This window comes from Macaca thibetana, chromosome 5 (assembly GCF_024542745.1).
Source record: "Macaca thibetana thibetana isolate TM-01 chromosome 5, ASM2454274v1, whole genome shotgun sequence".
NCBI classification, from domain to species: domain Eukaryota; kingdom Metazoa; phylum Chordata; class Mammalia; order Primates; family Cercopithecidae; genus Macaca; species Macaca thibetana.
The window spans coordinates 33,947,044-33,973,401 of record NC_065582.1 but is presented as its reverse complement, the minus strand read 5'-3'; the positions used below and the strand labels follow the sequence as shown (position 1 = coordinate 33,973,401).

The window sequence follows — 26,358 nt, the reverse complement described above, 5'->3', positions numbered from 1 at the left end:
CAGTAAATTAGGAAGGAGAAATCAAAGCCAGAGCCAGCAGTTTTACATAGAACAGCAGTTTTTGGAGGGGCCAGAGATCAATAATCTGGATACTAGAAAGAAGGATGTGATGATTCTGGAAACCTCTGAAAAATAATGAAACCACGTTTGCAAAATTTATATCTCAAACAATGATTACAGTGAAAGAGATTTGACGTAACTGACTCCATCTTGTTTCTAACCTCCAACCTGTCCTTGTTCATTCTTGGGCGTTAGCTGAACTTTGGGAGGAACTTAGTTTTTTATGGTTTAGCTCTGAAACAGACAATAACAGCCCTTTCCCAAAACAAACCCTCTTCCTGCCTGGGGACTAGACTGCCTTTGTAGGGCTAACAAATTAGTCACAAGATTAGAAATTATGTTTAGGAGTCATGCAGCTGGAGGGTGAAAGATTCTAAACCTCCCCAAATTGCTTCTAGTGATAACATTACTATTATAAAAGCTAAGATCAGTGCTTGAGATATGTTGCAGACCCTGCCTCCAATGATCAGCTGGAACCACTCAGATAAAAAATCTGGCCCATCTGGTTTTGTGACCCCTACCCAGGAATTGACTCAGCGCAAAAAGACACCTTCAACTCCGTATCATTTCACCTCTGATCTGACCAATCAGAATCCCTGATTCACTGGTTCACTGGTCCCCTTCCCACCAAATTATCCTTAAAACTCTGATCTCAGAATACTCAGGGAGACTGATTTGAGTCATAATAAAACTCCAGCCTCCCGCACGCAGCTCTGCATGAATTAGTTTTTCTCTATTGCAATTCCTTTGTCTTGATAAATCAGTTCTGTCTAGGCAGCAGGCAAAGTGAGCCCGTTGGGCAGTTACAATATTTTGGCAGGTAGATTGTGTTACAATATATCTTTCTAGATATGCTGTGGGAGGGGGATGTAAGAGACCTGAATAAAAATATCTGACATTTATATAGACTGTATTCTGTGCCAGGCACTATTTGAGCCACTTACATACCCCTTTCATTCTTACAGCAACCCTATAAGATGGAATTCTTATCCTCTCCTCCATTTGACAGCAGAGTAGAGAGGTTAGGTCACTTGTTCAAGATCACCTAGGGGAGAAATTGTGGAGCTGGCATGAGCGGCCTAGTTGAGATCTGGCTCTTATTCACCCTGCTCGATTGCTTCCTTGAATGCTTGCCTCTCACCCATGGTTCTGGAAAAGCTGCAAATTGTATGAAAAGGAGGCCCCGGAAGGTAAGTTTACAGTCACAAAGGAAACAACTTTGCAACAGTGAAATCTTCAGGCTTGGTAAGACATATCCATGATCTAATTTTTCTTTCAAAATTAAGAAAAACTTGGTGTGCTGTTTTAGATATTTGAGACCATCAAATTTTAGCCTTTGGGAGTAAGTATTGGGGCCCCACCCTGATAAAACAATTTTCTTTTCCAGAAATCTCTGCTATGATTTTATAATGTAAAACTTGTCAGTCGAAGTTGTACTTGGCAAGTGGATAATTTTCCAGTGCAGAATTTCATAAGAGTGGAAAACAATTTAGTGACATGTTGATTTGCTATGTTTCAAATTAAGTAAATATAAACATAAAATTCAAAGAAATTTAGGACTGAACTTCTGATGACTTTGTCACTAGTTGTCATTTTAGGCTGCAAAGAGAAGGAACAGGCTTAAGAATATAATAATTTTCTGTGAATGGGTTAGCAGCATCTGTAATTACATTTAATAATACTTAATATTCCATTTGTATTTCAATACTCTATTCCTCCCAGACCTTTTGTAACCCTGTAAGAAACACTTAACTGTCTAGTTAAGTAAGGGGGCAGTTAGTCTTTATTTACCAGGAAGAAGAAAAGGCACACATCCACATTGCTTTTTTATGTGCTGTGCTTTGCATTCCTTCAAGCAACCGGAAGTGCTGTAGTTGCTAAAATTCTGCAGCTTGATGTTAGGATTGCATTCTCCCCAAGGGTATTCTTGATGAACTGTCTTAAGATAAGATAAATACTTGGTTCAGGAGATTTATTTACATCAATTTTCCATCAAGAAGCTGATACACATTTTTATTTTACTCTCAGAGCTCTTGGATTTCCAAAACCAAAATTGGTTACATTTGTCTATTTTGCCTACTCTATTGACCTGAAATTCCCTGAAGCTAAGTATAATAGTGATCCTTAAACATATATCCCAAATGTGAATTAACAAAGTCAGACACACTGAGTATTCTAAAAATCAACTCATATAAGGAAAAAAAGATCACTTACGTAAATGTTATATTAGTGTAGTAATCAGCTCACCTACAAAACAGCAACCAAAATCACATTTTAAAAAGATCCTTTAACAAGCAACTATTATGTGCCAGGCAACATGGTGTTGCAGAACTTTCTCCTTAGTTCAGCTAAAACTGAGCTCTTGTCACATGACCAGGAAACATGAGGCTCACAGACACATAGAAGGGTAAGGAAATGGAATTTATTGGGTAAAAAGGAAAAAAAAATGACTCTCAGCTAAGTGAGAGAGAGTCTTGCTGGTAGGTTTCCCACCTCACAGATTGAATCTGTGGTCACCACACAGATACAGGAGAGGCCAGGCTCCTCCCCACTGCAAACAGTGTAAACTTCCCAAGGCTCCACCCCTTCCTCCCAATGTGCAGGTGGGCATTTTTCAGAAAGAATCAGGTGGGAAAGGGCAGACTTCATCTGAGACAAGCAGTCTAGTTTTTCAGCCTTCAGACTGTTTTAGACTTGAAGGTGGAGTTTCACCAGGGGCCATTGGCTGTCTCTTGTGTCTATCAATGATAAGTGCTTTCTTTGCAGTACTTCACTTAAACTTCCTTACTATGAAAGGAAAATATTACCCCTGTCCCATTTGTGCAGAAAGGAGATGCAAATTCAGGAAGCTAATTAAAGAAAGTTACTGAGCAAGTAAGTGGCTGGCAAACAGAAACCTACCAGACCAGCCTGACTCCAAGATTCCTGCTTTTCCCACTAGTTTTCTTCTTCCCAGATAGTCTGATTGAAGAATCATGGCTCAGCAACTTATGTACCTTTTTATACTTAATGACCCTTTCCATTTCTAATGAAATGTAAAGTTACTTTGGATTTGATAGGCTTCCCAGCTTTCACTTATATAGTTTCTGTTCCCACTAATCATGTACCTTCAGATAAAGGAAAAGAATCTGAAATGAAATTTTGGAATTTCTAATGGTGTTTTACAGGTATGGGAGAAAGGAATTTCTAGTGAAAAGCATTACTTATGTGTTTGATGCATTCACTACCCCACCTAATTTCCTCAGACTCGACTTCTCTGCAGTATTTACCTTCACTTGGCGGATGGTTACCCTTGTGTGCATTCCCACAGGTGACAACAAGCCTAACCCATCAAACTGTGGCACCGTCTTTGGTGAATGGATAGCAAAGATGATCCCAGCATCAACGAAACCAAGGGCTGGGTTATCAGTGAATGCCTCCTGAAACAAAAATATGTTTTTGCCCAAATTGCAAATTGACTATATCAGTTCTATATAAGTTTAGGATTTCGTTTTATCATCTCATGATAGCATTTGACTAATTCTAAATATTTTATGTTATATTTCAACCTCTTTTTGTCTAAAGTGTGTGAAAATTAAACATCTAAGACATACTTTAGTGGTTGAATCTGTGAAAGGAAAATATCTTGGGTCCCTTCAAGCTGGGGTCTACTCAGGGCAGTCCTGAAATAATTGAGGCTTGTCTCATTATTTTTCCTGATTGACGTCTAGTAACTACAAAGGGATCCTGAGTGAAGGCAACCTGGCCCGCAGCAGCTAGCCTATCGGTGCTTGGTACCAGCTTGGGCACCTTATAGCCCAAACCAATAGGATGATTGATGAAGTCCAGAAATTCTTTCCTCCAGGGATCCCTGATCATCCATTGTTTTTCATTTGGGGGTCTGAGGTTCATTCGCTGTTCAAAAAAACAAAAAAACAAAAAAACTCCTTTTGTTGTGGAAGTTTCCACTCGCTTCCATCAAGGAAGGTGAACCTGTCGGCTTCTGCATCGGCAGAGAGCAGTTTTCAGCTTGGTCCCCATCACTAGGTGAGAAAACTGGTTTGGGATTCTTTCTTGCAAATTCTTTTTAAAGAACTAAAGTTAGCATTAACAACCAGCTGGTATTAATTTCTGCTTAAACTTAGAGCGCTCAGAAATCATATAATTTGTGTGATCATTGTTAGTTTTGCTTAACTGTTTTGTTGTTTGTTTCTGTCTTGTTGGGTTCGTGTATGTGTTTTGGTTCTTTCTCTCATTGGATTTGACCAACTCAGAATCCTCTAACTCATGAATATGGAATTTTCCACTCCAAAGAAATAGAGCACCTTGCTCCCCTAAGCCTTTTGGGGCATTCTCAGGTGACTGAGAATCACATGGGGGTGTCTGGGAGGAATGCTCCCTAAAATGTGTAGTGGCTCTAAATAAGTATCCCCCTTAGAAGAATATACTTAGGGTCTAATCTCAGCTGGCAGGTGCATAGTAGGAGCCGACCCCTCCTGCATCTTGAGCCCCTGACACACTGTGCCAGGGAGCTGCAACACAAGAGGACCAATCTGGTTCAGGGGGTAACAGCCCTGAAAAGCTAGGTCTGTTAGCAGCACATTTTGGGTCCAACGCACGTCCCAACTTGGTTAAATCCAAAGGGGAACTCTAAATTATGGGGAACAAGGCCTCTGAAGTGGAAAGAAAATAGCAATCAAAAGGGAAAAAAAAAAAGGAAAGATTTTTGATTTTGACTACTAAAGGGGCTTTATTTACATAACAAAGTCACCTTTTTATCAGCCAGACCAAACTGAAAGAGCAATGGCTGTACTTCTGAAATAGCAGCATTTTGTCCTAGCTGAAATATGGTAATGAGATCTAAAAAGAATTTTTTTAAAGGAGCTCAATGGTTCAAAGTCAACTAAATTAAAGGTTAACATCCAAGATGTGTGTGTGTATGTGTGCATGGGTGCATGTTTGTATTTAAAAGACCTTCAGGTTTTTGGGGTTTTTGTTTTTCTCTCCTAAGACTTTGTCTATTTTTTTGAGCAAAAGTTTTTTTTTTGTTTTTGTTTTTTTTCCTTCAGTTGACTGAATTCTGTTTTCATCTGACCTTTTGACTAAAATAGTTATTGCAACAGAGGCTACTCTTGGGTTTTTAAGGAAGAGTGTAATTTAGACACTCAGAAATGTCTTTGTTTAAAAAAAAAATAAGCGCACTGTAAAAGCATCACATGGTCTAACCTCAAAATAATTCTACCTTTTTTTGGAGACCCAGGATTCAATGTGAGCTCTGCTCAGAGCTTAGAGAGCCAGTTAAAATATAGGTAGTCCCTATCTAAATAAAACTGGTCTCGTTATACAATACTATGGTAGAGTTCTATAAGTTTAGGTTAGATTTGGTTCAAAGAAAATTAAAAGCATCTCCCTCTAGCACCAACAGACTTTTTCTCTCTGTACCTTATGATATAAAGTTTGCTATTTTATTTTCAACTGAGTTGTTTCATTTAATAAGCAAATTTAAGGCTATTTAGCTAAAAACTGCCTAGGGTTGCAAAACAGGTTATCAAGAATCTGAAAGTCTAAGATAGGAAAAAAATAATAAAAGGATCTTTATGAATCTATAAAATGTACCTTTATTGGCATACCTAACATGTCTATGTATTTATATGTCATGTACACAGTGTTTCACTACAGAAAATATATAAAAGGGCTCTAATTAATTGGCTTAAAGAAAAATAAAAGTGTTTAAATCAAATATTTTATTGGGAAAAAAGAAAAGAATAGTCAAATTATTTTTCAAGTTTATGTAACTTAAGTAAAATCTTTAATTAAAAAAACTAGCTTTAAAATTACTGGTAAAGTAATATCAGAAATGTCTTAAGAATTGCCAGCATACTTTTTTTGTTTATATTTATTAATCAGGCAATTTCAACTTATCCCTGCCAAATACTATAAAATGTCAAAATTTGGCAGAGAGTTTACAAAACTGTAAACCTAGCCCCAAACAGAATGATTGCTGCTTATGCAGTTTTTAATAAATAAGATATTGATATTGGTTTAATGAAAATAGCTGCAGCTTAAATTTTCTAAGATTACCATAACTTCCAATCTTGTAACTTTAGGCAGCCTATTCCACAGGCAGTAAGGAGGTTTGTTGTGGAAAGGACTGCTATTGTCTTTGTTTCAAAGCTAAACAATAAACTAAGTTCCTCCCAAAGTCCAGGAATGAACAAGGACAGCTTGGAGGTTAGAAGCAAGATGCAGTCAGTTAGGTCATATCTTTTTTACTGCCTCAGTTATATTTTTGCAATGGCAGTTTCATAACTTAAATCATGACTGTTGCAGTTTTCATAAATAATCTAGGTGAACAATTAAAATAAAATAGGTAAGGGATAAATATAGAAAAGTTATCATAATTTAGAATATAAAGTTATGTTAATTTAATAATAGATATGTCATTATGTGGGTATTTTCCAATAAATATATATTATAGAAAAAGTCTTGCTAAAAAAAAGTGTGTCCTTTTTAAATAAAGATAAACAAATCTTGTCTAATTTAAAGCTTATCTAAAGGTTATGTATAACACAATTTAAAAAGAACAAGGAAACAAAAAGGGATGTAAAGAAAATTATAAAAATAAAGAGGTTTTTATTGTGGTAAGACAGCTTAAAGAGAAATAATATGGTAAATTTAGTCCTAAAATAAAATGACTGGTTGTTTAAGAAAGGAGAGGTGTTCAGGACAAGCCAGAAAGTCCAAGCATATCACTAATAGTCAGTGGAAGTCACAATAAAGATTTAATTTTTAAAAAACCAAAAACTTTAATATGATTAGTTGTCACATTATTATTAAGTTTTGGTTTGCTTAAGAAAAACACTGAGATAAATTTTTTTTTAAATTAAGGTTATTACATCCATGTATCTTCCTGTATGTGCTTTTATAGTCCTTGTGACATTAAGTTACAGGGCTTTGACTCCAGGGTCTAAAAAGGACACCAAGTCCTACTAAATCTTAAACACTAACAGCAATTAAAGCCTCATCTTCAGGCCCCATAGCAGACTCCAATCAAAATGAAATGCATTCCTGGCCAGCACAGAAACTCACACCTGTAATCCCAGCACCTTGGGAGGCTGAGCAGGTGGTTCACCTGAGGTCAGGAGTTCCAGACCAGCCTGGCCAACATGGTGAAGCCTCATCTCTACTAAAAACACAAAAAATTAGCTGAGCATGGTGGTGCATGCCTGTAGTCCCAGCTACTTGGGAGGCTGAGGCATGAGAATCACTTGAACCCATTCAGCAGAAGCTGCAGTGAGCCAAGATCATGCCACTGCACTCCAGCACTCCAGTTTGGGTGATAGAGTGAAACTCTGTCTCAATAAAATAAATAAATAAATAAATAAATAAATAAAATGCATTTTTGAGACATAGGGCCAGAAATTAAAGCCATTCAACTCCTCAAGGCCATGTGCCTATTGAGGAAGAAGTGGGCATGTGAGATTGCAATGGGTGACATTAAGAGACAAAATAAGTTCAGTTTCTCTATAAATTAATCATGAACATCAAAGGCACAATGATTCAAGACCAGCATATTGACTCCTGTGTCAGATTAACAAGGTTTTCTTGAAGCATTAACTAACTACTTAATAAAGGTCATAAAGGTTATAAAAGGCTTATGGAAGTTATATTTTATGGTCAAGATTAAATTTTATTGATTGTTTACAAAATTTTGAAAAACAAATTTAATGGCTTCATGCTGTTTTTATTAAGGCTTCTTATTTGGAAAATTAAGTCTCCTCTCTCAAAGAATGAAGATTTTTCTTTTTTAAAAAAAAATTCTTGAGTTATCACTTTGGTTAAATGAATGACTTTACAATGACCTGTAATCCTATTTCATAATGTCAAGTGTTTTAAACTTTTGATATTTGATGATCTTTCTAAAATCAAATAATAAATGTCTTTTTCTGACCTAATTAATCCTTTAAGATATTAGTTTCCCTAAAGTCCAAAAATGACATAATTTGGCTTACTTGGTATAAAAATTACACAGGAAGCATTGTCAAATATGAAATTGTGTTTAGTTTTCATTGGGCTGCATATAAATGTTATTGGTATGTGTTCCAGAATTAATGGAAAGGCCTGTAATTCTGATATGACTTAGTGTACATTATCAATAATAATCATAATCATTATGCTAAAATTATTGTTTACCACCAAGGTAACAAATTTCCTTGTCAATTGTGTCTTTGACTATGTCTGCTCTAGAAACTTTTTTCATCCAAGGACAATTGTTCTCATGTTTTGGTCCTTGTTAGAAGGTGTTTTTATAATCAGCTATAAAACTCTAACAGGTGCCCTTAAATGCAGGTTTCTGATAACTTTGGAGGTTGTAACATCAGAAAAGAGGAAAAACTTTCAGTACTCATGGAGAGCTAAAATGTTCATGAGTATTAAGCAGAACAGGAATGAACTGCATGGACTCAAATAATCTTTTTGACTTTTTACTTAAAATGTTTGCTGATCCTTTGTTTTGTTTTTCAGAGTCTTAAAACTTTTATTTTGAGCTACTGACAGCTTTTAACAATTTAGTATACTCCTATGAACAAAATGTGGAGCACAGTTAATTCTCTCTGCCTGATTTCTCCAGAATTTGGAAACTATTTGTGAGTATTCTTAACTTGTGCTGATACAGTTATTTGCGTAAGTGCAATAAGAATCTGTTTTCATTTGTAACAGGACACAATTGGGGAAACTGGTTATTTTACCAAGGCTTTTACTGGAATGGTGTGCTTTCCTTTAAGGACTCAAACTTGGCTTATGAAACCAATAATGTCCTTGGAAAACTGACCTCATATTTTGTGTACAGAGTCTCTGTACAGGGTTTCTGACCTGTGGTAAGTAAAGAATGTCACTTTCTGACAGGCCCAGAAGCTCCAGGTTTATCTTGGAACCTCAAGTGGAGAGGAAATTCACCCAACTCATAGATACTTGATGGCAAAAATCCATGGCTGGACTCAGCTTTTAAAAAGTCTTATCTGAGATTCCTTCTATGGAACAAATTTCCACCAAAGGCAATTTAAAAGCCTATGTAAAAAATAACTATTCTTGCTGAACTGTATACAAATAATTTGGCAAAATAAAATAAAGTAAACTAGTCCTAACATGATTTGTCTTTAGCAAAAATGTGAAACTTTATGTCCTAATTAATCCTTTAATTAGGATTAGAGAAGAGAGAAAAATTATGTTTCCAAAACTATAGTACACCTGTTGTTAGATTCTAGTCTTGCCCAGTGTTTTTCAGTTTTTATTTTTTTCTACAGTTTGGACCAAATAATTTTTTTTTTTGGCTACAAGCCTTCAAAACAGTGTTTTCAATTTTTTTCTTTTTTTCCCCCATTTTTCCTAATTTAGAGTCCCTGAAAACTAAGCTGTGCTTTCTTAACGTCCTGCAAACTGAAGCCTGTCAACTTAAACTTTAGAAGAAAGTAACAGCAATCTATTTACATACATAGCCACTTTTCATACCTATCTACTGATGTACAGACTTCAAAGTAATGTGGACTATATGAATTTTTCCAGTATTGTTCTTTTGTTTGTTGTTGTTTTTCTCCCTTCCTCCCCCTATTTTCTCTTCATAGAACATGAGACTTTGCCATCTTCTATAAATAAAGTTTTGGGACCTACCCATCTAGTAATAAACCATCCTAACCATGAGAAAATCAGATGAAAACTGAGACCAGAGACTCATGTTCTCCTAAAATGCTTTCTCCTGAAGATTTTTTTTAAATGGAGTGGTGGAATGGGAAAGGAGATTATCTTGGGCCCCTTGAAACTGGGAGCTGCCTCCCATTCTATTCAAAGTTATTCCTTTGCTCACTGAGACAGATGCTTAGTCTGATTGCCTCCTTTGGAAAAGCCAATCAGAAACTCAAAAAAAAAAAAAAATGCAACCATTTGTCTCTCACCTACCTATGATCTTGAAGCCTCTTCCCTGCTTCGAGTTGTCCCAACCTTTCTGGATGGAACCAATGTACATCTTAGATATAATTGATGTCTCATGTCTTCCTAAAATGTATAAAATCAAGCTGTGCCCTGACTACCTTGGACTACCTCAGGACTTCCTGAGGCTATGTCACTGGTGCCTGTTCTTAGCTTTGGCAAATAAACCTCAATGATTGAGACTTGTCTCATCGTTTTTCTCGATTGACAATCATTGCTCAAGACCTCTATAGGTTTCCATGGATCACATTTCATCTTAGATAGGTGCAGGTAAGTATTTACAATTACTGTTAATGATCTTGTTTCCTCTGGCCTTATCTTCACCTAGTTGCCTTTTAGTTGCTTCCTTCTGGGCTGCTTTCTTTGACTCATTTGCTTAGAAAATCATTTGGCCCTCTTCATTTTGCAATTAAAATCCCTGCCTTTATGTAAAATTCAAATCAAAAGTGAAGATTTACACTATTTCTTTAACACTAATGTTCTTTTTAATAAATCTTAGGTCAGATGAAGAAATTTAAGACTAAACTTCTGGTGACTTTGTCATTAGTTATAATTTTAGGCTATAAGGAGAAGGAACAGGCTTAAGAGTATAAAGAATATAGTCTATGAATGAGTCAACTGCATATGTAGTTACATATAATAAACATACTAAATATTCTATTTGTAATTCAAAAGTCTATTTCTCCTGGCCCTTTTGTAACCCTCTAAGAAACACTTAACTATCTAGTCTGGAGAAATATCTCAATGTTATTTACTTATGGAACGTTGCATTGAATTTGTAGATTTTCATTGCATTCTAAAAATATTTGGAAAATTCTAGTTTGTAAAAATTGATAATATAATGTTCGAACTGACCTTATGGCTAATATTTGAATGACTCGAAAATATTAATCAAATACATTACAACTTTAGGTAGGTACATGCATTAAAGTTTTCAATGTCATGTTTGGATATAAAGAAAAATATCTTGAATGGGATACAAAAGGAAGCTATGAAGAGTACATTACTGGAAATTCTTTAAAAGTAGCCAATGGCATGATTCACTTGGATTGGGAGGTGAATGCAGGAACACCAAGTTTGTTTTTCATCTTTGTCATTAATTGTATGATTTTTGGATACTTAATTTATCAGCATTTTAGAATCCTCTTTTATAAAACCATCATAATGAAGTAGAATGCCTTTAAATGTGTAATACTAGAAGTGGTTATGTAAGACAAAAGGTCAGAATTAACTAATCTTGGGTGGGAGCTATACCAGGAAACCTTGAAGAAAACACCACGGCATTTCTTAGGTGTTTGAACATCTGCCTCCCAGAGCTAAACACTTAGAACTTATTAGGTCAATTACAACTTTCCAAAAGCTGGGCTTGGACAAAATCTATTTACATAATATTCCTTATATAACCAGGATGTTTTCCATCACTTTTCCAGATGTACATCCTATAGTTTGTTAAATGTGTATGTAGAGTTTCTTTCTAAAACATGTTGTCATATTTACAATAACATATTTCTAAAATTATTGTTAAATGCAGAGTTCTCTTAAAATAGCTACATACATTGCAACTTAGAATCTCTGCGTTTCATTATTTTGTGGCATGAACATTCCCTGGAGTCAAAAATTTAAGTCAATAAAAATCTCCAGTTTATGCCTCAAAATTTTGCCTGTTTAATTTCTAAGCCAATAGTTATATAAAATCCATAGGAGTCTAGACTAAATTAACAAAAACTGAAATAATATCCAATGTATGGGAGCTATCTGATATGGACCAATAGTCTGATCAAATTTTTGGAACCCCCACCCATTCTTGTTTGTCTTGAACCTGGAGAAAATTCAGTACCTGATTCACACTGAAGAGCAAGCTCAAGCCTCTTCCAGAGACACTCACTTTTCTCTTTGCTTGGATAGTTTCACCATGATTAAAAGTAAAACAATTTCCATATTCAGTGAAGACATGTCCAAAATCCTCCAATATGTAAATGAACCAAAAAAAATCATCAATTTGATATTTTTGTCACCTCTGAAGTTTGCTATAACTTCTTTTTAAAAAAAGCACAAATATCTAACAAGACTGCAGAAGTATCAGAGAGAATAGTCTGATTTATATGTGTTTTCAATGATAGTTTTTTTTGGTAATAAACATTTGTCAACTTGCATGTGATTATTTAAAGGAGACATTTTTATATAAAATTAAGCATGTATTTAAAACATTTTTAAAAATTACTTTTTTTGTATTTTCCTAAAGATATATGGAAATGTGTTTTTACCTGTGGAGCACTACTACAGCATCCTTTCTTGGAGGAGCTCCGCCTTCTGTGACCTGTGGTCACAGTGTGGTAGTCAATCATATGACCCTGCTCCTTTGACCCTCTTTTTCCAGCCACTACAGAGGTGTGCATGGGACACAAGCTGGGCCAAACTTAAACCTCACCTTCTTGCCTCAGTGATTGGTTCAAGAATTGATATATGTCCCAAGTAGAGCTAATCAGAGTCTTCGGTGCGATTATTAAGTGGATACTGGAGTGCTAAACTCTGATAATGAAAGTCTAGGGGCAGTCAGCAGCCATTTTGGTGAGATGGGGAGAACTCATACAGAAAGAAGCCAACCAGAATTATGAGATGGAAACAAAGTCAGAATCTTAAAGATAGTCTTGGAGACCATTGGTTCAGCATTTTTCTGAAGCCAGAACTACTGTTGGAGTTCCTGCTTAATTAAGCCAACTCATTACTTTTAGTCTTCAGTTTACTAGAACAGAAATGGGTTTCTATAATATGCAACTGAAAAATTTCTCTAACACGAAATTTCTTGGTAGTGAGTTAAACATGTTGGTGAATAAAAACAGCATAAGAGAGCTTACTTTCCAAGTTAAGAGTTTAGGTCAGAAACTCATCTCTGTGAAATGTCTCTCAGGCATTTTTTTCTGCTTATTGTGTGCTAAGATGGCCTACCAAAAACATAAGAAATTGTATCCAAGAAACAAGAATTTGTGTTTACTTAGACTCCCCTAACAACACAGGCTATGGAATTGCTGATACAGGAAATATGGCATCAAATTGCCTATGTAGTTATTTATTAATAGATTGCAGATATATCTAGTACTTTATCTTAAATGTAGATTAACTTTATAAACAATAACAGGATTTTGTATTTGTTATGTATTTGTTTTCTATTTGTTATGAGTGAGTGTATATTATATAATATATAATAGTTATTATTATATATAATATATAATAATAATACATAAATTTTTCATAGTTAAACGCTGGGATCCTCTTATTTTCTATAGTCTCTAATGCAGTACCATAAGCATATAAGCAGAGTGATGGATATTTGGTGATTATAAAAATACTATGTTGGACTAGGTTGTTTGTTGATGAATAGAAAAACTTAAAATATCCTCGTGTTAAATTGTTTTTCTTTTGGAAAGACTGTACTACAAGAAAGGCAATCAAGTTTTCTCTTTTCTATCTTTCCTTATCTAACTGCTTGAAAGAGGAAATTTGTCTCATGTGTATTCCATACCCCCAATATCATAAGGCTGAGCTAATGAAATAGAATCTGTAAGGAAATTTGGATTGATTCACCATGGGAGCAAATGCCGTGGGAGCTCAATGTGAAACAGTGTAATAAAGGAACTTATCACTTTGATTATATTTGAAGAATAGAAAATCGTTACCTTTGGGCTACATGGCTTTCCAAAAAAATCACAGTCCAACAAAGTGCTGTTGTCAAGATAAAAACCTTTGTTCCTGATAAATTCTGCAATGCTGAAGTTTTGGTGACTTGCAACAAAATCAGTAGCCTCTGTAGAGCCAGTGGAATTGGCAGTAATTTTTCGAAGATGGAGGACTTTGGATACAATGTGCCATAAGAAAAAAATAATACCAAATTTGGCTACAGCATCTGTTTGGAACCTATTAGCAAGAATGAAGGCCATAGTTAGAATAATGAAAACGTATAATTATCTAGAAGAGAGATACCAACATCTGGATTCTATTAGCTTCTTCTTATCTTGTACACTCTCCCTCATTTGCAAGACATTTAAGCAAAATTTGATTCCTAAGAAGTCTTTGACCCATTGTGCAATTAATCTTTTATTTGCACATGTAGTTTCGTTTACCTAGAATATACCCCAGACCTTGATCTGGATTACACCTAATGGATCTTCAAGATTCAATTTAAAGGAAGAGGTGGGAATGTATAGTTGTTAAAAATGCATTTAGAAGCCAGATTTCCTGTGTGTGGCCTTGTCCTGTGTCAGCTTAGCTAAATTATAACTGCATTTCCCAGCATCCCCATCCTTGTATATATATGAATTTCACTGTCGTGCAGGAGCTGTGGTAGCTCACCCACACTGCAATCCATCTGCTGACTCAACTTGCTGGTATTGGGCAGCAGCCGGGACCACAGCTCCTCCAGCTCCTTTGTGATCTCTTCCTTCAGCTTCTTCAAATACTGGGTTAGGTAAGAGTGCAACCTGGTAAAGATGACAACTATCCTGCAGGTCATTCACACCATCAAGATTGGAGGTAGTGAAAAAGAGACCTACATTTTGAGCTTGTATTTGTTTCCCCAACTTCATATCCATTTTCCCTTCCTGCTAGCCCTGCTTACTTCAGCCCCAGAACTAGGAACAGGCGAAAGACCGTACAAAGACTGCTTAACCAGCTCCTGCAACGAAGTGGGGCTTAATCCCTAGAAAAAAGCCCTTTATTCTGTCATTCATGGTGATCCCGTTTCTCCAGCTAGGTTCTAATTGTTACAGTCGTTTAATGCTATGACTTAGCTAATTTTTTTCATTTCCCTGTGACTTAAGTTTCCTCTCTTGTAAAATCTGTATATATTAATATAACCTACCTCAAAGTGTTGTTTTAATGATTACATTAATTGTTTTTCTTAAAACTTTTAGATAGCTGCCTGGAATATAGTGAGTGTTAGGTAAGCACTTATTAAATAAATGATTCATTCTGGCCACCAAAGCAGAAGTAATCTATTTAATTTAACAACTGTATCACTTTCTAATTCTCTTATCTTGTGGGGCAATTTTGTTTTGTATTCCATATAGTTCTTTATTTGCATGCCTTCCATTCCTTTACAAACATGATCAGGACTTTCATATTTTGGATATTATAAATTTTGAAACTGAACAAATGCTCTCTCTTTAAATTGACTGCTAAAAGCATAGAACGGAATGTATATTCCACTCTTGGTAAGTATATGGGGTATGTGGTTCGTATGTTATACCTGAACCTCTTTTGTATCCCAGATTTTGTTTCTATTTTCCTTTATATTATATATCTTATTTAATATATAAATATATATATCTATATGTGTGTATATATGTACATATAGAGAAGAAAATAAAAATATTTACTCTAAAATATATTTTTGGACATATTTTGAAATGGCTGCTGCAGGGTCAGCTAAAGGAAGTGACCTTGCAAAGCTGTCTTTTATGTGGAAAATTTGCATCTGTAGAAAATGTCCATTAATGCAGCCGGGCCTCCTCTTGCTAGGCATTTGCTAGGTATAGGAGACATTGAGATTCTGACACTTTTAAAAGTCTAAAAAGAAACATTTGCCATCTTGTCTCTCTGAAGAAATCATCATCTGTATAACAAGGTCATGTTTGCTAGGCAAGCCTCTTCCTTGCTCCCTACTGTAACCTGTATAACCTGTCTTGCTGTTAAAACCTGCTTTCAGTAATGTTCTGAGTCCACATCCTTTCTGTAATCTCATGATGATAAATAAGCCTCTGTATCTGGTTGGGATGTTGGGCTTTATTCTGAAGGCTCATGTGTATACACATTAAATATCATTGTAAGCCTTTTCTTCTATTAATCAATCTGCCTCATGTCACTGATTTTTCAGCATATCTTTAGGGGGCCAACACTCAGGACCCCCACGATATATACATATAATTTTTCTTTCAAATTCAAGCTATATTAAGTCCTTTCTCAGTCAAGGTAGGGCATACACAAAACACAAAAATGGAGAAACAACCTCAAGCCAACATTACGTACTCTTTAAGTGATGAAAAACTGTTTTCATAGTCAATATCTAATACTGTAGCTTACTAAACTGGCTCTGATCCTTGCAAAGCTAGCCCAGATCCTAAAACTCTGTAAATATCCTCCTCAGACTTCCTGATTCCAAGGCACTATTGATCGTCTGTCATGGTGGTATTCTGTCTAACTGCAGTACATCTAATAACCTTGCTTTTCTTGGTCAAAAGTATTTCTTGGATCATTAAGGAATTAAGAGTTTACATCAGCAACAAATTTTGGCACCCTGTATTGAGAGACGGACCTCCAAGCTACTACAGGTTTCCAACTCCCAGTGATGGACAGGTTCCCAGCAATCTGCTCCAAAGCCTTACAACTGTGAAATCCTGCACAGTCAGAGCCAGTACTCCCTGATACATGTTCATTGGATTATATTCAAAATCATTATGCAGAGAAGTAAAGGAATTACTATACATACAGGAGGAATGAATACAATTTACAGAAAGGTTAAATAGGAGGGCATCTTAAAATATTTTTAAGCCTTTTTATTATACTAATAATATTTGAGACCATGAGAGTAATTTATGTAGATTAATTAAATTTAATAAATAAAGCCTAACCATATTAAGCCAAGGAAGAAAATTTTTTTGTGAGAAATATTGTTTTGCATAAAACAAAAGTGTTTTCCACTGAGTTTATTTTCAATTGTATTTTATTTTTTGAGACAAGGTCTCAATTTGTTGCCCAGGGTGTAGTGCAGAGGCATGAACATGGTTCATTGTAGCCTCGACCTTCTGGGCTCAAACAATCCTCCCACTTCAGCCCCCCACGTAGTTAGGACTACAGGTGTGCACCACCATGCCCAGCTAATTTTTGTATTTTTTTTTTTTTAGAGACAGAGTTTTACCATGTTGTCCAGCCTGGTCTCGAACTCCTGAGCTCAAGCAATCTGCCTACCTTGGCCTCCCAAAGTGCTGGGATTATAGGCATTAGTCACTGCATCTGGCTTATTTTCAATTTTAATTTGAACTTCAAAACTCTTCCAAGCTTTCTTTTCAAAAACCTTGCTTAGCTAGAATTTGCCTTACTCTTTAATTTAACACAACTGGTAAAGAGCCTAGTAGAAGAAAATAACACTAAAAATATATTAATTGGTTTAAACAATTTAACATCTGGTAACCAATTAAATCTGTCCTTCTTATGTATATCAATGGTTCTAGATGTACTTCCCCAAATTATGTGACCCAAATGATTTTCATCTAAAATCCAAGTTGATGCCTGACTCAGGTCTTATTTGAGTCCTGCCAAAACAGACCCATTTCTTGTACATTTTACAGTTAATTTTATGGAGAAGTAAAATGAGGAACAATGTCTGCCTTTTGTATTCTTCTTTGAGCAAATTTTAACATCTTACCTTTCTCTGATTAACTAATGAAACCTTTGATATGTCTTTATATTTGTATGAGAAGCAATGATTTTACTTTTGGTTAAAAATCCTTGAGCAATTTTGTCTTGCATCAAACAAATTTGAAATAAACAATCACAGTGATTATAAACATGAAGACCCAGTACATGAGTTCTCATAAACAATGGATCAAATAGCATCAGTAGTCACTACATCCAATTATTATTTCTGATTTTAGTGGAAGAAAATAAAATTCTGAAGTTTTTACCAAATGAACAGAAATTTTTGATGAATTTTGTGATAAACATATTTTAGTGAAAATTTCAGACACAAAGACATTTGAAAAGCACTAGAACTGATACCAAAGAACCAAGTCACAAATATTATTAAAATTTCTGGAATTTTTTGTGAAATGTGACTTTTTATTAATTTCTGCCAATTGTATTCTTAGGAGTTTGTCTTTCTATATAACCATTGCTTTGTGTGAAAGAAACTTTTCAAAATTACAATTAATAAGTATTCTTTAATCAACTACAGGTAAAACTAGACTAATATGGCTGTGCTATGGAACATGAATACATGGATAAAGTTAATTTTGATGAAATCGTTGACAAATATTTATAAAGAAAGGCTAAAAAATGGAAACACAATGCTATTATTCACTTCTGTGTAAAACTAAAGAAAATATCTGAGGGGAGCCCCAATCATTTTAGAGGTTTATTTTGCAAGGTTGAGGATGAGCCTGGGGAAAAGAAACAAAATCACAGAAATATCTGTGATCCATGATTTTTCCAAACAGGGTTTGGGGACACAATATTTAAAGCGGAAAGAGTGGGCAGTAGGGGAGAAAGGTAAGAACAAAAAGGGGAGGGTAGATACTGGAGGCTAGCAGTTGTATTCTTTTGAAGCTTTAATCAATTTCACTGAATTTACATTTTACCTGTGAAAGGAGTGGGTAGTGGAATAGTCAACTACGTATTTGTCTGGTGCTCAGTGAATCTTCATTTTTATATAGGATAAAATAAACATAGAGTAGAGGAAGAAGTCAAATATGCATTTGCCTCAGGTGAGTAGAGGGATGACTTCTAGTTCTATCTTTGTCTTGTACCTGTGAAGATAAGCTGTTGATTTACATTCTCAGGGTGAAATTCAGTACAATTTCATTTTATGATAAGGATCTTGGGGCCCACAGGATATTTCCTGTGAGAAAATTGTAATAGAGGGCCCCTGAGAAGGTATGTGCCTTCTATCTTTGTGGTGATCTGTTTAGGAACAAAATGGGAAGCGGTTGTGTGTGACGCAGTTCCCAAGCTTAACTTTTCCCCTTTGACATAGTGAGTTGGGGGTCCTGAGATTTTATTTTACTTTCACAACTGGAACAGATTTTAAAACCTTTTTTTTAAAAAAAAATATGTCAGTGTCCAAAAAGTATTAATGCATTACTTTTTCTTATTTTTGTGTTTTTTTTTAACATTTTTATTGACCTGAATATACATAGGCCATTTTCATTATTTGTTTGATTTCATGACTATTACCAAAAATGATTTTGTCACATAGAGGAGGGAAGTGTTATAAAGTGATCTCTGACATACACTTGGTACAGGCTCCTGGTACCCATTGTGAAAAGTAAATCCTTTCTGATAATCCAAAGTCATTTGGCAAAGTTTCCTCATCTCAGGTGTCCATTTTCTAGTCACAAGGTGGTTTAACAAAAAAAGCATAGAAATTGGGATCTATCAGCAGACTTTTCCAGTTTCTAACTTGGTAAACTCTAAGTAAATTACAGTGTTAAGCTTTACTTTTTTTTCAATAGAATTAGAGACTATGCAACTTAGAACAATGGCCTTCAAACTAGAATGTGCATATGTCTGAGTGTTCTCCTGCACAGAGAATTTTAAGGAAATAAAAGTTCCCATCCTCTTTTTACAGTGGTTCATCTCCCATGTATAAAAAAGTGTTAACCTGTCACCCATCAGAAATCTTAACATAGAATGCATACTGGTGTATAACAACCTCAGGGCTCCTAATACGGGCATACAAATTGTATTTTGCTTCAGGGAAAGACTCCTTTAAGAATTAATCAAAGCTCCTAATATCTTGTCTTGGCCTGTCATACACATATTTGCAGCCAGGGTGAAGCTCTGCATTAGACACAGGGTATTTGACCCTTGCTTAAGACTAAATTGACAGAGTCTTAAGTAGAATAATGAAAGTTGTTATTTTTAATGTAACTAGACTATTTGTTAAGACTTCCAGATTTGGGGTTATTTGAATATAATCCACAGATAAAAATTTTAAATAATTTCTACTGGTGTATTTTAGTCAATAAAGTAGTTAAAATCTTATGAAAATACATGAAATGTTTATTCCTATTACAGTAAATCCTTATCCTATTTTATCTCATAAATATAATGATATATAATACTTACATATGTGATAATATAATTTGATATAAAATATAATATTTTTCATCTCCTAAAAATAATGAATAAATTATTTAGGGTTATGGCTAAAAATGTAGACATATGCAAGTGCAAATGCAAGTTAAATACACGGTTTTTCAAATTTTTTTATATAGCACATTAACTAAAATGTTTGAAGATCATTGCCTCTGAGAACTGAAATTATAGATTTCAGTATTGCTGAGCAATGCTGAGTATAATGTTTAAAGCGGGAATATGAATTATCTTTCTGTAAAATTGTACTTTGGGAGTTGGAGATATCTTTAATGCCTGTAAACTGATGTTGTTTTAGTTTCTTGTTCCCTAAGGAAGAATAATTTTCTTATAATTAAGAATCTTCCTGTTCTATCATTATAACCTCTGAAATATTAAATCTTTTTTTGTTGGTCTGAATACTTACATCTAACTGAGCTAGGATATATAATCATTTTTTTCAATGTCATCTAACACAAAAGCTATAATCATTGATTTGAGATTTGAGCTATGCAAAATGGATTAGGTTTTCATACCAAAAATTATAAAAGTACTCAGATCATAGGCTATTAAATATTTTTAGACATCTTTTTCTTTTAATTTAACTGTTTTCAGTTACAAATTTCCCTATAAGCACTGTTTTAGCTGCATCCCATTAGTTTGCTATTTTGTGTCTTCATTTTCATTCATCTCAAAGTATTTTCTAATTTTCTTTGTGATTTCTTTTTGATTTCTTTGTTATTTAGGTGTGTATTCTTTAATATTTACATATTTGTAAATATCCCAAATTTATTTTGATTATTGACCTCTAATTTTATTATATTGTGATTGATAAACATATTTGAATAATTTAAAATCTTTTCAACTTACTTTACCCTGTACATGGCCTTGTATATGGTCTATTCTAAGAGCATGTGCCATGTGCACATGGAAAGAATGCATATTTTGTTATTGTTGAGTAGATTGTTCTAAGGATGTTTGCAAAGTCTGGTAGGTTTATAAGGATGTTCAAGTCTTCTATGTCTTCTGTTTCATTGTTTATTCTCTGTCAAGTTGTTCTATTGATTACTAAAAGTGGGGTATTGAAAAATCTAACTATATAGGTTAACTTATGTCTCCTGATAGATTGATCATGTATTCAACATAAAATGACAATTTTTTATATCAAGTAACATATATTACTTTAAAGTCTATTTTGTCTGAGATAAGGATATCTACTCTAGCTTTCTCATGGTTGACATACCTTTTTCCATTCTTATACTTTTAACCCATTTGCATCTTCAAATCTAAATTGTCTCTCCTGTACACAGCATATAGCTGGATCTTTCTAAAAAAATCCATTCTGATAACCTCTGCCTTTCTATTGGATTGTCTAATCCATTCTAATTTAATTTCATTAGTAATATAGTTAGATTTGCATCTGCCATTTTACTTTTTGTTTTCTCTGTCTTATGCCTTTTTTCCTAAATATACCCTGACTTGTGGCAAAACTATATCAATCTCTGCTTCTATTTCACATGACTTTTCCCTGCTGTATCTCTGTGTGTTCTCTCCTCTCCCTGTAAGAACTTCAGTCATTGGATTTAGAGCTCACCCTAATGTGGTATAACCTCAACTTATCTAATCATATTTGTAATGACCCAATTTTTAAATATGATCATTCTGAGGTTCCAGTAGACTTGAATTTGAGGAGATACTATTGAAATGTTTCTTTTTTAACAGAAAAGTTTGCCTTTTAAGATAAATATTTTTTCACCAGTTATGGTTGGTTTTGTAGGGGATAGAATTGATGGACTTCCTCACTTTGCCATTCTGGAAGTAATATCTGCATTTTCATTCAGTCAAGGATAACAGCAACCAATCTTTGTTTTTGTTAGAACACATGCTACTTAAAATAGTATGAGGCAATAGTATTGAAAATCATTTTTGGGCAGGAAAGGATTAATTTGCTTTGACTTGTTAGGACCTGGACATGTATCTTGAGTTCTTGAAATATTGACAATCATACAAACAAGCTGTAACATCTACTGTATATTGAGCACCAGTTCTAGAAGTCCCCCAGGAATGAAACACAATGGAGTACTTATTACCTTATCTAATGTAACAACAAATATGTGAAGTAGATGATATTATCTTATTTTATAAATATAAAAATTGACACTAAGAAGGCTGAGTGACTTCCCTAATAACTAAGTGGTGGGTCTTAAGAAGCCCTCCTTTCTCAGGCAAAAATCCTATGTGTGATATTTCAAGCTTCACCACAGGCAATTACAAAGCATTGCCTGGAAGCCTAGTGGTGGAAAGTTGCCCTCCTCTCAGCAGATTTGGTGTACAGTCAATAGACTGCAGTTTTCTGGAATAAGTTGCAGTCAAGGACTCAAGACAGTGGCAGTAGAGCATTGAATCAAATGTAACCCTCTTCTAAGCTCAGGGTTCTTTGCAGCTGCACTGATCACAGACCCATGGAGCTGGCCTTGCCTCTACTACATTAAATAGCTCATCATGTGTACATCAGAACATTTTATATCTTTATGTGTTTGCAAAGTAGTTCCCTCTTCCAGTTCTTCTTCATCTCCACTTAGAAAGCTCTAGTCATCTTTTAATACCCAGATTTCCATAACACCCATGATGGAGACTATTAATCTGTTCTCTGGGATTTCAGAACCCATGCACATTGTTTTATTTTATTGCTCAATTACCATATTGCACTGTAATTGTTGATATTTCTCTTTTCTGCCAATTAATTAACTTCTAACATGCAGAGATCAAGACTTTTACATTGGGCTGGGCGCAGTGGCTCACATCTATAAGTTCAGCACTTTGGGAGGCTAAGGCAGGTGGATCACTTCAGCCTAGGAGTTTGAGAATAGTCTGGGCAATGCAGTGAAACCTCCATCTGTTTTACATCTATTTAATGATACGATTTGGGATGTTACCTAGAATATGATTGTGGAGGGAAGGAAGAAAAGAAGGAAAATAAGTGAAAGAAGAAATTAGTGAATTCTTTGCTCCCTTAAATTTGTGCTTTTAAGTGCAATTTAAGAACTTCAGTGGTTTTACATATGATAATTTCCACATGAGAAAACTCTTTGTCAGTCATCCAAGAAAGATTACACTAGCAAATTTATAGGAACTAATTATCTTTAAAAAACTAATTTTACCTGTTCAAATTACAAAATGTCACAGCTGGGAACTCCATCTTTTCCACATACTGAACCTCAATGGATGTTGTGGTTGGCCATGTGAAGTAGTTGAGCAAGCGACTGTAGATCTGCCATGTCACGAGTGAGACTGAGCCCAGAACCACCACCAACCACAGCACCTTGCGAATTTTGCTCCGGTTCTGAACAATATTGTGTATCCCATGAAAGGAAGTGGAGATGGCAAAGTCATGGTCAAACTTCTTTCGTTCAGTGGGAGATAGCAGTGGTTTCTTTGAAAGGCAAAGCTTTATCTTTTCTAAGAGTCCTTAAGGTTTTGCCCATAAAAAGATTAAACCAAAAAAAAAGTAATTAGTTAGGAAACCTTAATGCTATCTGTAAAAAAACACAACTCACATAAATTAAAGAGGTGACTCTTTTATGTGTAATTCATAGAAACTAAAAATTCATCTTTTGTTGCATGATTTATTCAGGAATCAAGAAGTGTAAGTGTTGACTACGTGGGTTTATTGAGAAGATGCTAATGCTATTCATAGAATGGCTATTATTAATGCAAATGTATTAGTGGTATGGTATTAATAGGTGACTTCCAGCTTTAAAACCAATCCACCTTCAAGAGGTTGGTTACAACAACTCATAAACTTTAAATATTAATTCTTATTTTTTAAATGTTCTTTCTCTTTGAAAGTCCCTTAGAAGTCATGAACAAAATCAGGCTTATTCCTCTGAGAGTCATAAGTATGGCTAAAAGTAATCTGTTCTTAACTAATGTTTGTCCTGTGATGGTATAATTTATGATAAATGCAGCTTTCATTCTTGTATTCTTTAATGTACGACTATTTTAATTTTTGTTGGTTGTTTAGTCAGAATGTTCAGTGTTCAGTTGTAGTGTTAGTTTAGTAATCTATTTTGTACCTCTTCAGGGAATGAATTCATCCTTTCAAATCTATCAGGAATCAATCAATAATATTTATTGATATTCATTGGTGAGAACCAGGGAAGGTAACACTACATTTTTTTGGCAATATATGATATGTTGAAAATTTTCTTTTGGTTAAATTTCTTTCCATTTTTTCATAGGAGAAGAGGCAAAGAATCCCTCTGTTGAGGGAAAGGTGCAATACAGGTAAGAGCATGAGATGGGCTTCGCAGTGGAAGATCAGGCTTCCAGCCCATTCCTCTCCTCTTATAACCTGCACATCTTTGGCCAAGTTTCTTAGTCTTATACCTTTTCTGTCAAATGGCAGCAATGGTATCTGCCTTATGAGTTTGTTGTATTAAATATGATAATACCTGGAGAGAGCTAAGCACATTATCCAGATCATAATAAGTACTCAAGGGTATTAGCTATATTTATTATTCTGCTAATTTAGTGGTGATGTAGTAAATGGCAAAATATTCAGGAATTTTTAAAAAACTTTAAAAGTGTCTTAAAAAATTAGTTCTTAATGGCTTTATATATGTTCATAGTTATGTGAATTAACTTTTATATCCTTTGCCCAAAATAATACTTTTGGAATATAGGTATTCAACTATCCAGCATTAATTTACTTACAAGAAGTTTAAAGCTCCATTTATTATTAAATCATTATTTAATACAACATAAACAACCAATCAATTAGCTAAGCTTTTTATTCAGTTATAGGACATATTCTATAAAAAGGTGTCTATTAACATTTTCTAAGGGAGTTCATTTCATTCACTTACAAATTATATGATTATTTTACAAATCATATTATGATTATTATTCACTAAGCAGGAGAGCCTGTATTAATATAATTAGCTTGAAGTTGGACTAAAATCTTAGAATAGCACCCTCATTAATGTTGTTTTTAGTATAAAATTAATGAACATGTATCAACTAACTGGCACAATCCCAGAGAAAAATCAGAAACAAGAAAAAAGTTATTGTTACTAATTAGCAAAATATATTTAAATATGCTCTTTTGTGTATTCTTTAGTCTTTGCACATATGCAAACATATGTGAAGAATTTACTCTGATAAAAAAACAACAGTCTCTGGATAATTTGTACCCTTCCTACAATAGGGATCAAAGCTATTAGAAGGGGAAGACTAACCTAGTAACTAGCTACTGACAAGCAAAGTATGACTAGTTGCAAGCATTACCCAAAAACATTTAACTTTCAAGTTTGCCTGTCAAAAATCAGCCCGTTTAATATAGATCTAATCCTTGACAATTGGTTTGGCCTCTCTGGAGAAATACCAGCTATTTTCTAGTGTTTTAATAGAGTTTTATTATTATTATTGTTTTAGGTGAATGTATGACTGTCAGGAAGATTAAAATTGGTTTAATAAATGGTCCACTAGTTTTCAAAGCAGAAGCTTCTTACTTTCCTGACTGAAGTATATACAGTGTAATTATGACAGGTAGACCTTGCATTGAGTGCTGATCAACATAAAAGCATTTTGAGGAACATCAAATACGTTTTGTTACATTTTAAAAATAAAACCTGCAGTCCTACGATAAATAGAAACCAAAAGAAACAAAACAAAACAAATAAACAAAATCAGATTCTAGCATATAGTAATATTTAAAAACTATTTTTGAGTCCCTCTTACAAATAACTTTTTTTCTAAGTAACTAAAACTATTCATTTTTGTAACATTGGAAATAAAATTTCCCAATAAGAAAAAAACTCCCTCTTTTCTTACTTCTGGCCTCTAGAAATGAAAATTATTACTGCTCTGAGGAGTTCACTCTTTACTCACCGTTCTCAGCATACACTTTTGATTTTTCCGTCTGCTCCATTTGTGATTTCAGTTAAGCAAGAGTCCTCAGGGTAACCCAATTTTCATCAATAACAGTATTCATTTTGTGGCCTTTATATAAAATACAGCAGTTGAGGTTGTAAAACATGGAAGCAATTTAAATGTTTGTGTTGCTATGTTTGGCCTCATAAAGCACATAATCTGAACCAAAAATGTTGACAGAACCAGGTATGGGCATTTATGAACTGAAGAGAAGCTAACCCAGAGTAAAAAGCAAAAAGTATCATTAGGAACCCATTTTCTCACAGTTAAAGGGACAATTCCTATCAAATATCTGTAGTTTAACAGTGGCCCCTGACCAGGCTAGTTGAAACTCCAATGACTCACCTGGGAACGTCTTCTTTGTTTTTCTTTTTACCTTTGTCTTTATTCAACTTCAAATCAAAATGCAGCTGGAATAAATTTTTTTGTGGGAGAGGTGTCTTCTCTTGTTGATGTTTCTTTCTTAGTATCAGAAGCTGTTTCTAACAGAAATAATAGCCAATAAATATGACAAAATAAAACACCAAAAAATATCTGAGGAAGAAATGATTACTGAAAACA

The 26,358-nt window shown here is 34.5% G+C and overlaps 1 protein-coding gene across 1 annotated transcript in view; it reads right to left on the bottom strand.

The window, feature by feature from the left end:
• The window catches only part of ASIC5 (acid sensing ion channel subunit family member 5), a 36,351-nt gene extending 10,505 nt beyond the window's left edge, over positions 1 to 25,846 (bottom strand). The window contains exons 1-6 of the mRNA XM_050791282.1: positions 25,756 to 25,846; positions 23,025 to 23,331; positions 13,695 to 13,932; positions 11,858 to 11,983; positions 3,330 to 3,479; positions 1,852 to 1,999 (exon numbers count right to left, since the gene is read on the bottom strand). Coding sequence (XP_050647239.1) covers positions 1,852 to 1,999; positions 3,330 to 3,479; positions 11,858 to 11,983; positions 13,695 to 13,932; positions 23,025 to 23,331; positions 25,756 to 25,795 — 1,009 coding nt within the window. The 5' untranslated portion in view covers positions 25,796 to 25,846. The remainder of the gene's footprint in view (positions 1 to 1,851; positions 2,000 to 3,329; positions 3,480 to 11,857; positions 11,984 to 13,694; positions 13,933 to 23,024; positions 23,332 to 25,755) is intronic.
• Positions 25,847 to 26,358: the final 512 nt, after the last annotated feature.